Raw genomic sequence first — 16,214 nt, 5'->3', positions numbered from 1 at the left:
AAATAAAGAAAAAAAAGAAAAAGAAAAAAAAAAAGATTATGGCAAATGGGGCTGGAGAGATGGCTCAGTGGTTATCTCAGCAACCACATGGTGGCTCACAACCATCTGATGCCCTCTTCTGGGTTGTCTGAAGACAGCTACACTGTACTTACATATAATAATAAATAAATATTTACAAAAAGATTATGGCAAATAATGCATACATATGGCATATATACAACACATATGTTCTGAAAAGTAGAAAGTTTGGTTGCCAGTTAGTAAAAATTAGAGAAACAAACAAATTAAAGCATTGTTTATGGGGAAACAATGTTAAAGTTGGTTAAAAAATTGGAGGTGGCTAGCTGGGTGCATGCCTTTAATTCTAGCACTGAGGAGGTAGAGACAGGGGATCTCTGTAAATTCAAGGCTAGTCTGGTCTAGAGATTGTATTCCAAGACCGCCAGGAGATCCATTTGAGACAGAGAAACCCTGTCTCAAAAAAACAAACAAACAAACAAACAAATCTGAGGGGGTTAAAGTATCTATTATTTTTTATAAATTTTCTAATCATTTTCTTTTCTTTTTTAAAAGATTTTTTTTATTTATTTTATGTATATGAGTACACTGTAGCTGTACAGATGGTTGTGAGCCATCATGTGGTTGCTGGGAATTGAACTCAGTACCTCTGCTCCCTCTGGCCCCACTTGCTCCTGGCCCAAAGATTTACTTATTATTATATGCAAGTACATTGTAGCTGTCTTTAGACACCCCAGAAGAGAGCATCAGGTTGTGAGCCACCATGTGGCTACTGGGATTTGAACTCAGGACCTTCAGAAGAGCAGCCACTGCTCGTAACCACTGAGCCATTTCTCCAGCCCTAACCATTTTCTAAAATACAGACAAAAGCTCTATTAAAATTTTTACAGATATTATCTTTTGAGTTTAAATTTCCCATGGGAATTTTTAGATAAAAGCAAAATGTAGCTCTTAGCAACTTAGTTGTTTTTTCTTTTCTTTTCTTTTTTTCTTTTAATCTTATTGTTTAGCCCTGACAGTGAACAACAGGGCCTGGCATATGTTAGACAAGTGCTCCTCCCCTGAGCTGAAAGCCAAACTCTAATAATTTTATTTTCTTGGAATGTTCTTTTTTCAATGGTATTTACAAGATGAACTTCCTTTCAGAATTAAACTCAAATGAGATCCCAGAGAACTCTTCAGTGACCATCACATTTTAAATTGCAAACCACGTATGGTGTGGTGTGTATGTGTGTCAAAAGTTCAAGGCCAGCCTGGGCTATGTAGTAAGAATAAATAAATGAATAGACCTATACCCCAACATTTCCTTTTCTATTTATTATTTGTTTGTTTGTTTGTTTGTTTGTTTTTGAGACAGTGTCTCTATGTAGTCCTGACTGTCCTGGAACTCACTATGTAGATTGGGTTGGCCTTGAACTCATAGAGATTTACCTCCCTCTGCCTTCTTAGTATTGGGATTAAAGTTGTGAGCCCCTAGGACTGACCTTTTCTTATCTTTTTTAACCATAACATTTATCACCTCTTAATAAAAAATAACTTGTAAAAAGTTTTATTTCTGATCTTTTCACAATCAAACAAAACCTATGAAGAGAAATCTTAATAAATACGTTATTTCAACATACAATGCTTGATATGGAGAGGACTCAACACCTGCTCAGCAGGCGAATGGCTGCACTGACCTGGGGAGATGTCCATGGAGTAAGTTTGAAAAAATGAGAGAACTTGGCATACAGTTCACATGTATTGTGCCATTCTGAGTGAAAGAGGAGACGGGGAATTGTAAAAGACATGGCGGTACTCACAAACTATGTCGTTTTCCAGTTAGCTAGCAGTTGTAGGCAAGGCTGTGTTTACTAATTGCCCAGTCAATTGTGAGTGGAACATCAGCCTGAGTTAAATCAGGGAAAGTCTACCTGTGATTTTCTAGTCTCTTTTCATTAAAGATATCATTTATTTCAGAGTGTTTTTGTGACTATGTGGCCTGGGCCCCTATGGGACTGCCATTTCTGAGTAAGATATGCAGTTAACTAATAAGTTTTGTTACATTGGAATTTGGGTAGGTGTTCCTTATTTCTCCATACTGTAGTTTATTCCTTCCACACACACATACATGTACACAAACTAGCATCTTAAGCACATATTACAGGTCAGGAGCCAAGTTGAATGTTTTATTTGTACTGCTTTATTAGACCTTCACAGTGTCAGATGAGGTGCCAGATACCACACAAAGATTAGGAAGCTGTGTCACAAATGTTCAAGTCCACAAGTAAAATGGAAGCACAGTAAAGGAAATTCTGGCAATCTGAAGAAATTTCTACCAAGCCATTAACATAATCTTAATTCTGCAGGTGAAACTATAGGGACACATGACTTCTTATCCTGTATTTCTCTAATGTTGCAAGTTTTAAAATAAGCAATATAATGTAGTAAGCAATTAAAAAACAAATATTTTAATGAGTTCAGAGATAGAAGTGGTATATGTCTTGGTATATTCAAGACATTTCTTCTCTATCTATCTATCTATCTACTCACCCATCCATCCATCCATCCATCCATCCATCCATCCATCCATCCATCCATCCATCTATCTATCTATCTAGTGACAGCATTTCTCTACAGATCCCTGGCTGTTCTTAATCTCATTGTGTAGATCAGGTTGGCCTTGAACTCACACAGATGCATAAAGCCTCTGGTCTCTAGTGCTGGAATTAAAGGTATGCACCACCATGCCAGGTACTATACACACACACACACACACACACACACACACACACACACACACGCGCGCGCGCGCGCGCGTGCGTGCGTGCGTGCGTGTGTGTGTGTGTGTGTGTGTGTGTGTGTGTGTGTATCTCCGAATCTCTGCTTCCTCCCTTGTCAGATGGCACTAAATGATACCTGGGAGACACACTGGAAGTAGGAGCCCACAGGAGGATTTCTCAAGCCTTCCCAGTACTGAGATTACAGAACAAGCACTATATTTGCTGTATTCTTTAAGACCGTTACAGGGCCTTGGCCTCTACCCTACTCTTCACTGTCTGGAGAACCTAGACACTTCTTGCCCAGAGTAAGCTGAAATGTTCCCGATGTCCTAGAAAGCAAAGTGCTGCAGTGGAAAGTTCAAGAAAGCAGCTCAAGGGTGAGTGGTCCCAACTCAGTTTCTAGAACACAGGGGCTGAGCCTTGTCTCAAGACATCTGAGAATCAAGGGATGTGGACTGCATGCATGTGAGGGAGGGGGGACGAAGGGTCTAAGACGGTAGGAGCCTTAGGGCTCAGAGAATGAAAGGAACCCACACTGCTCATCGCGATACGCTGCTTATACTCCAATGGCTTTATTTTCAGACTAGGCGTGAGAGCGACGGTGGTGCGCGCGTGCAGTGAGCGAAAGGCGCGTCTGGAAGGTAGACTGATGATGCAAGCCTCGCCCCTAGTCCTTGCCCCACGCCCCAGAGTCGCCTAAAATGCCCCAGAGCTCAGCCCCGCCCGCCTCCGGAGCCCCGCCCGCAGAGCTCCTTTGGCGTCCCAGAGCCCCGCCTCTGCCCCGCCCCGCCCCCGGAGCCCAGGGGTGGTGTGCGTGGCCGTGCCTCCGCGTGCGCAGCGGTGCGTGAGGGCAGGGCGGGGCGGGGCGGAGGCGTTGGCCCTGCCACGTTAGGCCAGGCGGTTCCGGCTGCGGCGCGTGGGGGCGCACGGGGGGCGGGGCTGGAGCTGCAGCCGGATCCGGATGCGGCGGCGCTGTGACCCGCAGGGAGACTGACGCGCCAGGACGGGAGCGTGGTCCCCTCCGGTGCGGTGAGGCGGCCTGGGGCTGGGACGAGAGGGCTGGCGGGCTTGGTACCGCTGCGGACCGCGGAGGCTGGGACGCCCCTGCCCAGGAACCGGGCGGCTAAGCTTGATGCCCGGCGGCCCGGTCGGGCAGGATCTTGGAGGGCCTAGGGACCGGAGTGTCCGTGGCGTGGGAATGGGGGACGGTCCTTGCCTTTTCTGCCGCAGTCCCTATGAAAGGGCGCGAACTCTAGGTTCCCTTTCACCGGTGCAGCGGTCAGAGCCGCTGAAGACGCGCGGGCTCTGAAGAGCCCCAGCTGCGCAGACTGTATGAAACCTGGGGTGGGGGAACCTAGGACTTGAACCTCTAGAAACACCGACTGTGTGGTTTCTATTGTAAGAGCTAATGTTTATGTAAAGCAAGCATAAAATTTGTTTCCATAAAAATAAATGGGGATTTGTTTGGTTGGGATTAATTAATCCAAGAGTGGGTCTTAGAAAATTGATTAAGGCAGGATTTGTATGGTTGAAGCAGATTCCACGATGCAAAGATTGTCATCTGTTGACTTTTTTGCTGTACTGCTCAATGGGAAAATGAGAGGATCCTGATTCCAGGCCGCTCGTTTGTTGATGCAGTACATGCAGTACCTTAGGGCTAGTCTTGGAAACTCGGTGCTCCCAACTGTGCAACTAGACTGGAGATAATAAGATGGTGTAGATTAAGTACACTAACTGGAAATACTTCTTGCTTCATGAAATACTACTTTCATGAAGATACTCGGAGCTGTCTACCTATCTGTCTATCTACCTAGCTATGTCATCTATTACAGCAATTTCGATTTGGCTGCAGGTCATGTTTAGAAATTTGTGAATCCTGGTCTTTGATCTTCCCCACTTGATGCTCCCCTGTTTTTCTAGAAGCAGCCGCCCCCCCATCTGTATCCAGTCTCATTCAGAGGCTGGAAAACCAAACTTCAAGTTTGGTGTATGTCTTTTGTGTTCTCACTTGTGGCCATATGGCAATGTGTTTTTCTTTGTGATTTTTCTGAAATGTGATTTTTAGATGATACTTTACGTCATTCATTATTCATTGACTAGAGGTTTTCGGGACTAGGGTTTAGGCAATACTCAAGCCTTGTAAACATGCTAATTTAGTGGTTAAACTACTGGTTGGGGGGGATGCTTTGAGTTAAGAGTTTACTTAACTTCGAGTAAGTTAGGTGGTGACCTTTAAGTGCTGTAGAATGAAGGCTTCTTGTTTTGATAAAACTGCCAGTATAGCAGGGGCTAGCCTTGAACTTGGGAGGAGTAAAGAGGAGGGTACCTTAGATCCAACTTTTAAAAAGTGTGTGTGTGGGTTTTTTTTTTTTTGAGATAGGTGTGACTGGGTATCCTGCTGTCCTTGAGCTCCCACAGTTCATGCTTCAGACTTCCTAGCACTGGATCCAGGTGTTTGCCATCTCACTGGAATTTTTATTAGATTGTAATAAGGCATGGCCTCTGCCAGCATCATAAATTGTGTCTTTATGACCAGGAAGATAGGCTTTTCCCCTTTGAGTTTTATGAATCTCATTTAAAAAGAGGTTTGACTGTACTCAGATCCTTTGTGTTTAACCAGACCAATGCCTGTCCTCATCTAGTTAGTAATGATGCTAGAAACTGCTTTAATGTTACTGTCCAGTATGGTGGGACATACCTGTAATCAGCATGGGGAATATGGAAACAGGAGAACCGAGAGTTAAAGGGAGGCTGGGGAGGTGGCTGAGAGTAAATCCTTTGCAATGCAAGACTGAGAACCAGAATTCTGATTCCCAGAACCCAAGTAAAGAAAATAGGGTGGGTTTAGTAGCCCACCTGCAGTGGTATCATCAGGAGGCAGAGAAGTCCTTTGAGTAAACTGGCTATTCTCACCAACCTAAAAAGTGAGTTGTAGGTTTGGAGGAAAGAACTGCTTTCAGCATATATAGTCAAGAGCAATGCCTGATGTCAACCTTGGGCCTCCCCCACTCTCACAGACACACATGTGCACACATACAAACATGCCGACACAAACGCACACATACAATGAAAGGTGAGAGGCCAACCTAAGCTACACGATGAAACCATTCTTACAAAGTGATCTCCTGGCATTGTTTAGTTCTTTCTTCACTATTTATGTGGCTTCCTTGTTGATAATGTACTTTCTCACCCATTGACTTTGGACCTGGGTAGCTAATCAGTGGGAGGTGGCTAGAAATTACCGTGCTAATCACAGGTTGCTGTTTTCTGCTTGTCCCTTGAGCATCTCACCTTTGCCAGGAGGATAGCTTAGGAAAATGGCCTTTTCCATATGGTGGAGCTAGCTTAGTGAAGGATAAAGGGGAACAGGGAGAGCTAGAGTGGGGGCCACAGCTTTCATACCTTTGTTTAGTTACCTGGAAGCTTCAGGGTTTACTTTGTAAAACTTAGTGTACTACCATGTAGCTACATAAACGTGTCACTTTATTTGGGAGCCTTTAAAAATTTAATTTGTAAATCAATTATTGATAACCCATGAGTTCTTTAAAATCCTTTGGTGTCAGTCACATCTTGCTTTCCCTTTCCCAACATCCTCGTTGGGAACCACCAGAGTTTTGCTAGTTGAAAACTGAGCTCAGGTAAACCCAATGTAGCTGCTTGCATTTTGTAAACAGTTCATTAAAACAAGATAGTCATATCTTGGTGCCTGGAAAGTGGGTTCTTATTTCTACCCAGAATGTATTATACATTTTTGATTAGTCTGAAATTCTCATTTTCAAAATTGAGATTCCAAGTACTGATTCTAACATTTTAACTTTTATATAACAACGGGGTGCAGGGATTTGGCTAAACTAGACGAGTAGTTAAAGAGGTGACATCATTCTGCCGAGTAGAATCAATGATGTAACTTGTTGTAAAGTGCAAAATGAAAACACAGCACTCACTGTTAGAGTTTGAGTGACATCGAGCATTAAGCCATGTGCATCAGGCCTATGACACTGTGATGCTGCCTGTGGCCATGTTATTGTCCTTGGCCTGGAACCTTGAGCAAGTTCCTGTCTACTTGCTAGTCTGTAAGATACAATCATGATACATCTTTTATTGCTTGTTAAAGAATTAACATATATAAAGTATACATAAATTAACCAATATTACATATTTTTATGATCATTTACAAAATAGGACCATTTAGTAAGAAATGTATAGGAAACCAATTACTAATAAGTGGTTAAAATTTATTATGACTTAATTTTTACTGAGACAGAGTTTCATATCACATTGGTCATGTGTGTTTTGAGACAGTATTTCAAAGTGTAAACCAGGATGGCTTAAAATCCTTATTCCCTTATTGCCTGAAATTCTGGGATTATAAGCATGTCTCACTATGTCTGGTGCATAGCATGAAAAACAACCACTACCACCACCACCAAAAACCCCCACTGGTTATTACACTGTTTAGAAGCAGCTACCATAGGCTTTTAGAAAGCCTGCCATGAAAACAAATGCAGACACACAGTGTCTCTCATGGCTAAGGTAATACTATTGTGAATAAAGAGAATAATAAAGTAATTTGAGTAATTCCTAAGTTATCTTGTTTGTGGTTCATATAAAATAAGTCACATTCATGTTCAAGTGAGTCTTCAGTGACACTGGCTACCAAGTGATTTCTGAGCCCAGTAATAAATGCAAGACTCTTAACTGTACAAATGTGAACACCCACAAGATGTCAGTGCTGCACCAGTAGTCTAGCCCACGAGGATAGAGCATCTTCATGACCTGCTAGAGAATGGTCTTTTAACATATTGTTTTTGTTGACTTAACTACTCATCTCCCAACTGATGGTAAAGATGGTTTTTAACATGTAAACATGTTTACAGTTACAGGTTTTAGGTAGCTAAAGTAGAGTAGCTGATAAAATGTTACAGAACCCATTTGTATGATGAAATAAACTTTCTCATCAAGCATACTTTCCCTTTTATAAGGCCTCTTAACATCTGAAACTTTATTATTTTAGACTATACTGGAAAGATGAAACCCGATGAAACTCCTATGTTTGACCCAAGTTTGCTCAAAGAGGTGGACTGGAGTCAGAATACAGCTATATTTTCTCCGGCCATTTCTCCAATGCACCCTGGAGAAGGCTTGGTTTTGAGGCCTCTCTGTACTTCGGACTTAAATAAAGGTATGGGCTCAACTTTAGTTTGGGAATTCTGACTAGAATTTGTTACTTTTTTTATAAGCATGATGAGAACTTGATTTTTTTACTTAAAGTGACTGGATCACTCAACTGTAATAGGCATGTATCATGACTAAGACCAGATATTACTATGATGCATTTAAAAATAACTAAATACAATGGTATTCCATCCAAAAGGATGCCTCAAAAACAAAACTGAAGATATAATGTATAAAACACATGGAAGAGTTTTCTCCAAGAGTTTGCTAGACAGGCAAAGGAACATTCCTTGGACAAACTGAAAGGGTTTTATCTAATCCTATGTAATTCTTTAACATCTAAATCATCCAAAATAATTTCCTGAAACTTTGGTAATAACATTTTGCCTCACTACTTTCTTTTAGATAGGTATTTGAATAAAGTAACTTTGGCCAGAATTACTGCATGTAGAAACATTAAGACTAAAAAAGTTCAAAAGTGTACTTTTAGCATTATCATTAGTTTTTTTTGGGTTTATTTTTATTTTTTTGAGACACAGTCTATGTTTTCCTGGCTGTCCTTGAACTCAGAGATCTACCTGCCTCTGCCTCCCAAGTGCTGGGATTTTTAAAGGCATATGCCACCATTAACATTAAAAATTTTTAAAATTGTCCCAAAAGCATTATATTAGTTACACTTTATCTTATAAGTGATATATTCAGTGGAGGTGAGAATCTTGCACTTTGAGTCATATATTTAGGAAAACGTGGTATCCCTTACATAAAATTGAAATAGCACTTAACAATGTACAAGCTAGTTCTGTAGTTATTGATAAGGTCTGAACTACCCAAAAATCATATGTAGGCAAATAACTGTTGAAGGCTGTTACTCGCTATTCTGGTTATAAAAAGAATAGGTACTTGTATGAAAATGCCCTCATGGATATGGTACCCGGTATAATGAATGCACACAACACACTGTTGAAAATTTGCATGTTTAATCAGCAAATCTTGATTAAAGATTATTACAAAACATGATTATAGAGTTTTGAAAACGTAACTTTTTTTAACCTACTTAGTGAATATTTTTGCTGCTTTCCATATTTTAATCTTTCTTTTGCTTTTCTCCTGAAATGTTTTAAAACTAGGTTTTTTTAAGGTATTGGGTCAGCTGACAGAGACTGGTGTCGTCAGCCCGGAGCAGTTCATGAGTAAGTACCATGAGGCACCTTTGTCTGAATGCACAGAATCTGTTCAGAAACCAATAAAATAGCTTAAAGTTATAAATCAGCCATCCTTATTTATAGAATCCAGATGTTTTGTATAACTTGATATTTACTCTAGAATTACTTTCCTTTTATTGTAGTATATATCTTTTTTTTTAAAGATTTATTAGGTATACAGTGTTCTACCTGCATGTATCCTGCAGGCCTGAAGAGGGTACCAGATCTCATTATAGCTACCATGTGGTTGCTGGGAATCGAACTCAGGACCTTTGGAAGAGCAGACCCCTGAGCCATCTCTTCAGCCCTGTAGTATATCTTTCTTTCTATGTGGTTATGTTTAGCACAGAAATTTCATTACCAGCTTAAAAAAAATTTACGCATTTATGTTCCTACTCTCCTTTTGTTCTTATTCATTCATTCGTTCATCCATCAATTTATTGAATAAAAAATAAATATATTTATATTGAATTTTATATTGAATTTATATAAATAAATATTATTTTATATTGAATTTTAAGGTTAGGCATCTTAGTCTAACAATCCCCTTCTCCCTTTGACACATGAGAAAATGAGTTTCCAAAAAGAGCCAGTCATACCTGAGGTCACAGTTAATTTGCAAGAAAGATGGAACCATCTTAGCTTTATCCAGTGTCCTAACTCAGTCTGTTCCCATTTTCTTTAGTTGGTAACTCCAAACAGGCTGATAATGAAGATCAATATTCTACAGTTTTATTTTCCTTCATTGAATTATTTTTCCCCTACTTGGGACCTATATAGAATGAGATGTTGAAAATAAACAATTATCTGAGTTTTGGAGCTTGGCTTTTCCTTTGTTTCTCTTTGCATACAAATCAGAAGAAATGAAAAAGTATAGCTTTTTCTAGCAATACTAAGTGCTAAACATTACTGTTGGTATGACTTTGGAAAAACTGCTTAAGTGGTGATGAAGTCTCTCATCTTTAAGGTGCTTTTATAGCAAAGATCCTATTTCTAAAAGAACAAATATGCAATCATAAAACATTGGAAAAACAAATGGAAAACTCTGAAACTAAGACTGAATTGTGGATATAGCTCTTATAATAACCTGCAGTTTTGTTCTTTGTGAATCTGTTGAGTATTAGTTTTAGATAAATGTAAATTAAGTGGGAGGATATTGACATTTTAATTAGTTACAGAAATGGCAACATGCACAGTTTATAATACTGTGTTGTTCATCTGAAAGAACTCGAGTCTTACTTTGCTAGCAGATTGTGTGTTTCTGGGTACTAAACCAAGTAACATCACTCTCTACCTCAGGGTTACAACCCCATTCTGTACTAACAGATGACTTTAAAGGTGTGGACCACCCAGTGCTGACATTGGTATTTGAACTCCTTAATGTTAAATAATGTAGTATTAGAAGAGGAAACTGGCTGGTTGTATTGGTGCACACCCTTAATTCCATAGCTTGGGGGGTGGGAGGGACGCTGGTTAGAGATAGGCAGATCTCTGGGAGTTCAAGACCAATCTGAACTACAGAGGAAGTTCCAGAACATCCAGAGTGATGTTGTGATACCCTGTGATACCTTGTCTCAAAAAACCCAAATAAATAAATGCCTTTTGTTTGTTTTTTAAACATTTATTTATTATATATATGTACACTGTAGCTGTCTTCAGACACTCCAGAAGAAGGCCTCAGATCTCATTATGGGATGGTTGTGAGCCACCATGTGGTTGCTGGGATTTGAACTCAGGACCTTTGCAAGAGCAGTCAATGCTCTTAACCATTGAGCCATCTCTTCAGCCCATAAATAAACACTCAATTTACTTCACTTGCTTAAGCACTGTAGCAAAATACTTGAAGTCAGACAAGCTTGGTGCTTTTCTTGAATTCAGTAAAAGAGAAAAATAGAAATGCCTACTATCTAACACTTTTTGACATTTCCTGACAGAATCTTTTGAGCATATGAAGAAGTCTGGGGATTACTATGTTACAGTTGTGGAAGATGTGACCCTAGGACAAATTGTGGCTACAGCAACTCTGATAATAGAACATAAATTTATCCATTCATGTGCTAAGGTATGTATTCACATTAATGCCTATGAATAAAACACAGATATTTTCTAATGAAACCAACTTGGAAAACTTCATTAGTAAAATCAATGTTCAATGTAATTGTTCATTGCTCCTTAGCAGAAGGTACTTCTGAAATTTCTGCAAATTACAATCCAATGAAATTCAGAAAGATGAGCCAGCAGATAGATGGCTCAAGAAGAGGCTGGCCACCAAGTCCAACAACCCAAGTCCAAGCACTGAGATCAGCACAGATATCCTAAAAGCCATTCACAAATGCAGATACACATTCACTCACTCTTTCTAAACGTAGGAAAAAAATAAACATATGCTCTGTAGGTTATGGGTTTTAGTTTCTGTGCTCAACCTTGGTAAACTGTGCTGGATATAAATTGTTACTAAGCAACACGTTGGATACTATGTTTATGACAAGATTGTATTATGGTGATTGGGGTTTAGAGTTCTGGGTTAGCAGTAGAGAGGGGAGGTTGAGGAGGACATAGCTAAAAAACAGTTAAGGAGAAGCTGATTTCCCTGGTACCTCTGTGAAAAACTAAAAACTGTACTTAGCAACTAACTGCTGCTTAGTGGAAAACAGGCTGAAGGCTCATCCTGCAGTACTGTGATTATTTGCAGAGAGGGAGAGTAGAAGATGTCGTCGTTAGTGACGAGTGCAGAGGGAAGCAGCTCGGCAAACTGTAAGTATGCACACATGGGAACTGGATGGTTTCTGTCCCAGTTTGGCCTCTTGCTAAGAAACTTATTTTAAGATTTTTCTAGTTTATTTCTGACTTTCTTTAATTCTGATCTCTCTGTATCGTAGACTGAATTTAATGAAAAATTAAATACAGTTTTGTTAGTTTTACCTCACAGTTTGAGAATTGAAAACATTTCATTCACCAAGAGTAACATATAATTGAACTGTGCACGTTTGTATGGTACTGTTGAGTCTAACATTCTAGGCAGTCTCCCACCCCCTAGCCCCCACCCCCTCTGGTATTGTTTTTCGAGACAGGGTTTCTCTGTGTAGCCCTGGCTGTCCTGGAACTCTGTATGCAGACCCCAGGTCACAGAGACCCACTTGCCTCTGCTTCCTGAGTGCTGAGGGCCCAGACTTTTTTTCTTTTATTGAGAGCAGTGTCTCATTAAATTCAGCCTAGATATGAAGTTGTGATCCTGGAGTTGAAAACATGTCTGGCTTATGAAAAGTTTGAAAAAAAAAGTTTGAACTCAGAAATTCGCCTGTCAGGCCTCTTTAACTCTTAATACTAGCATTCTCAGACTTGAGCAAATCACAGTAAGTACCCAGCTCTTTTATCAGATAAAAATCAAAGGGAGCCGGGCGGTGGTGGCACACACCTTTAATCCCAGCACTTAGGAGTCAGAGGCAGGTGGATTTCTGTGTTTGAGAAACCCCTTCAGTTAGCAGAGCAGTTAACTTTTTAAAAATTTTTTTGTTTTAGCCCGGCAGTGGTGGCACACACCTTTAATCCCAGCACTTGGGAGGCAGTGCGGATCTCTGAACGTTTGAGGCCAGCCTGGTCTACAGAGTGAGTTCCAGGACAGCCAGGGTTACACAGAGAAGCCCTGTCTCGAAAAGAAAAAAATTTTTTTGTTTTGCTTTGTTTCAGAAACAGGGTTTCTCTGTATATCCCTGGCTGTACACTCACTCTGGAGACCAGGCTGGCCTCAAACTCAGAGATCTCCTTTTTTCCTAGTACTGAAATTAAAGAGATTCAGACTAATCTTTGAGTTTATCTGACCTATATTTCCTTTAAAAAGTAGCTTTTAAAATGATTGAAGACACCTGGCATAGTGGCACAAATCTTCATTCACAGCTCTCAACAGACAGAGGCAGGGGCAGGCAGATCTGTGCATAGCCAGTTCCAGGCCAGCCAAGGCTCTATAATGAGACTATCTCAAAAACATAGCTATTTTATACTCATTTTATGTCAACCTGGCAAGTGCTTTTAGTTAGAGTAGACAACCCCAACCCTGCAACTTTACGATATGGAGCTACACCCCCACCTGGAACAAAGATAGTTTGCAGCTAAGGTCTCCTGTTGCTTTATAGTGGAAGATAACCTTCAATTCCAGAGCTTCCTGTTTGGTTTGTGCCACCCTAGAGACCTTTCATAAAAAAATAACATGGGCTGTGTTTTTCAAAATTTGATACATTAGTATCTGTTTTGTTTTGTTTTGCTGTGTTTGGTTTCCCTAACCCCAGAATTGGGTATTGAAGCTAGAATTTCACACGTTTGGCAAGTACTCATTTCTATTTTCTCAGTCTTAATCTGAGCCTATGCTTATCCCAGACATGCTGTGTAGTTCAGTTGGTCTTACTTTAAACTCATAGCATTCCTCTTTTTAACCTCTCAGATAATGCCACTCACTGTATCTAGGCTCATACATAAATTCTTTTTTAAAAAAAAATTAAATGTGTGGGTGTTTTGCCTATGTATATATCATATCTGTGCTCTACTCCTGTTCCTGGTACCCTCAGAAGCCATGGGAAAGGAGTTACAGATGGTTGTGTGCCACCATGTTGGTCCTGGGAATCAAATCAAAACAAATTCAAGAGCAGGCAGTATTTTTAACTGCTAAGCCAACTCTCTAGCCCTACATGTGAATTTTTTAAACTGTTATGCATATAGGTGTTTTGCCTGTATGTATGTGTGTGTATGTGTACTACTTGCATGTCTGATGTCTGTGGAGGCCAGGAAGTCCAAAGAGGGCAAAGATTACCTGGAACTGGAGATAAGAGTTAGTAGCCATGTGGGTGCTGGTCCTCTGGAAAAGCAAGTGCTGTCTTTCTAGCCTCTCATACATAAATTCTTAAAACTTATTTTCAAAAAGGCTTAGAAGTTAGAAAGGTGGGTGAGAGTTGCCACACTTGGGAGTGTAAGCCTCAGTTTCATCCCAAGAAAGCAGAAAGGAGAGAACTACACGAAATTGTGCTCCGACCTCCACCCATAATAAAAGAGGGTGTAGGTTGAGTTATTTGTTAACAGTCTGAAGACTAACGTGTTTGAAACAAAATAAAAATGCCTCGGTGATTTAAATGTTTATCAACTTATTAATTTGAACACTTAAAGGAGTATTATTGGGAAGGCCAAGATCTAAACTTATATATTGAATAAATACTGCTTCTATTTTTATATAACACTAGTCTGTGTCATTATCAAGGCCCATTTTGGTTAATGTTGTCTCTTTATGCTTTTTTTTTTTTCAGGTTATTATCAACTCTTACTTTGCTAAGCAAGAAACTGAACTGTTACAAGATCACCCTTGAATGTCTACCACAAAATGTCGGTTTCTACAAAAAGTTTGACTATACAGTATCTGAAGAAAATTACATGTGTCGGAGGTTCCTAAAGTAAAGCCACCCTCAAGAAGTTAATGCTACAAGGCTTTACTGTTTTAGACTTCATTTTTGTTGCTGCAGCCCAGTGAGCTCCCTAACTACTAGACTGAAGTACGCTGTAGTGTGCCAGTGTAGTAACCCGGGAGGATGCTGGTGGCCACTGGGAGTACAAATGATCATAAAGGGGGAGGATTTTTAACCAAAGGAATATATTTTCAACTTGAATCTTTTCTTGCATTGTATTTTTCTAAAGTTTGTCTTCATTTCTTGGTAGTCAAGAGTCTGGGTAGTCAACAGTTCTGCTCTATGCTGCTCAGTTTTAAATACATGTATATATATTGAATAAGGGTGTTTCTTACCATAAAATTATTTTTGTCTCATCTAAATAGACTTAAGGTGCACCATTTCTCACATTATAGGGAGTTGGACACTTCTGTTATTATGACCACCAGATACATAATTGCACATTGTTGATCTTAACCCCGCACAGTCTTTTTAAAACAACACAAGGAAAATGGGACAACAACTTAAATAACTATTTTACTAAGTATAAAGCTTTGTGCAGATACTGCATCACCTGTCTCATCTGTCATATGTTAGAATTATCCAGGGTCCTTTTCATCAGTCAATGAGCAGCTCCCTGTGGAGCTTCTACCCTGGTTTCCGTACTGTACCATCGACATCTGAAGCCTTTGAGTCACAAAAAAATGTGCAGTACTGCCTTTGGTACAGCTTTAAATGATGGTAGTTTTCTATTTAATGTGATTATAATGGTACTATTATAATGATCATTATCCTGTTTTATTTATTTTAATGATTTTTAAAATAGAATCAGATACTTTAATAATTATTAATAATGGTTCTAATCTTTTGCATTCCATGTTATTACATTAAACTTGTTTATATGAATAGTCTCTTATGTTAGAATTTTGTCTTGTGTTTTTCTTGTTTGTTGAGGCAGGGTGCCCAGCATATCCTGGAACTCCTCACACATGTTCTAAGAACTGGTATTGCAGGCATGCAGCACCATGATCAGCTTCAGTCTATTAGGTTAAGAACTGGCTCTTAACAACCTACTTTTTATATGTATCTTTTGGATTACTTCAATTGGACTTTGGATTTTCCTCCAGTAATTAGGTTGACTTTCAGTTTCAGAGTTCTTTAGTTCTGTAACCCTGACACAGCTTCATTAGGTTTTACCTATGTTTAAAAAAAGCCTTTTCCCCAAAGTAAAATTTAGCACTTTCTTTCTTAGCATTAAACTCTTTGGGGTAAGACTATCTACGATGTTAGTATTTCAGTAAAACCCCTGGAGTTATGTTAAGGTTTTCTCTTACATCCCTCTTACAGAAACAGTTGTAGTATGTCACCAACTGAAACAGTTTTGATATTATTAAATGTTTACTCACCTTAATCTGTGAGAGTAAAGCTGGGTTACTTTTACCCAGAAGGCAAAGTAGTTTTGAGGCATAAGGAATATGAATGAGCTTCTCAATCATTTGAAGTACAATGGCACAACAGTTTTAATACAACCACCAGTCTTCACAAAATAATTTTAATACTTTGTGCCCAGGCTAGCAGCATCTTGCACTGTGACATTCCTATACATACATAAGCATTTTATCTGAGTACAAATG

At 39.6% G+C, this 16,214-nt stretch overlaps 1 protein-coding gene and 1 long non-coding RNA gene across 4 annotated transcripts; one reads left to right on the top strand and one right to left on the bottom strand.

Moving 5' to 3' along the window:
* The first annotated feature begins 3,556 nt into the window (after positions 1-3,556).
* On the top strand, positions 3,557-15,501 carry Gnpnat1 (glucosamine-phosphate N-acetyltransferase 1). Of its 3 annotated transcripts, none has more exons than XM_031361729.1 (6): positions 3,557-3,620; positions 7,795-7,962; positions 9,083-9,145; positions 11,092-11,219; positions 11,850-11,911; positions 14,446-15,501. In XM_031361729.1, exons 2-6 carry the CDS (start codon positions 7,809-7,811, stop codon positions 14,591-14,593), a joined length of 555 nt encoding a protein of 184 aa, XP_031217589.1. In that variant the 5' UTR covers positions 3,557-3,620; positions 7,795-7,808; the 3' UTR covers positions 14,594-15,501. The 3 variants fall into 3 exon arrangements, with proteins under 3 accessions (XP_031217589.1, XP_031217588.1, XP_031217587.1); XM_031361728.1 differs by lacking the exon at positions 3,557-3,620 and adding an exon at positions 3,642-3,809; XM_031361727.1 differs by lacking the exon at positions 3,557-3,620 and adding an exon at positions 3,643-3,804.
* LOC116084637 lies at positions 6,483-16,208 on the bottom strand. The gene is made up of 3 exons (XR_004116194.1): positions 15,987-16,208; positions 9,757-9,929; positions 6,483-6,851 (listed from the first exon to the last, which is right to left on the bottom strand). It is a non-coding gene; the product is annotated as an uncharacterized LOC116084637 (long non-coding RNA).
* Between the last annotated feature and the right edge of the window lie 6 nt (positions 16,209-16,214).

The sequence above is a fragment of the Mastomys coucha genome, unplaced genomic scaffold (assembly GCF_008632895.1).
Source record: "Mastomys coucha isolate ucsf_1 unplaced genomic scaffold, UCSF_Mcou_1 pScaffold9, whole genome shotgun sequence".
In the NCBI taxonomy this organism is placed as follows: domain Eukaryota; kingdom Metazoa; phylum Chordata; class Mammalia; order Rodentia; family Muridae; genus Mastomys; species Mastomys coucha.
This window is presented reverse-complemented; position numbering and strand designations above follow the sequence as displayed.

What these genes read in the sequence shown, in the direction of transcription:
- Gnpnat1 (XM_031361729.1), top strand. Translation starts at nt 7,809, where the DNA reads ATGAAACCCGATGAAACTCCTATGTTTGACCCAAGTTTGCTCAAAGAG. An exon ending in TACTTCGGACTTAAATAAAG is followed by an intron (nt 7,963 to 9,082) that starts GTATGGGCTCAA and finishes TTTTAAAACTAG; the next exon opens with GTTTTTTTAAGGTATTGGGT. An exon ending in TTATCCATTCATGTGCTAAG is followed by an intron (nt 11,220 to 11,849) that starts GTATGTATTCAC and finishes GATTATTTGCAG; the next exon opens with AGAGGGAGAGTAGAAGATGT.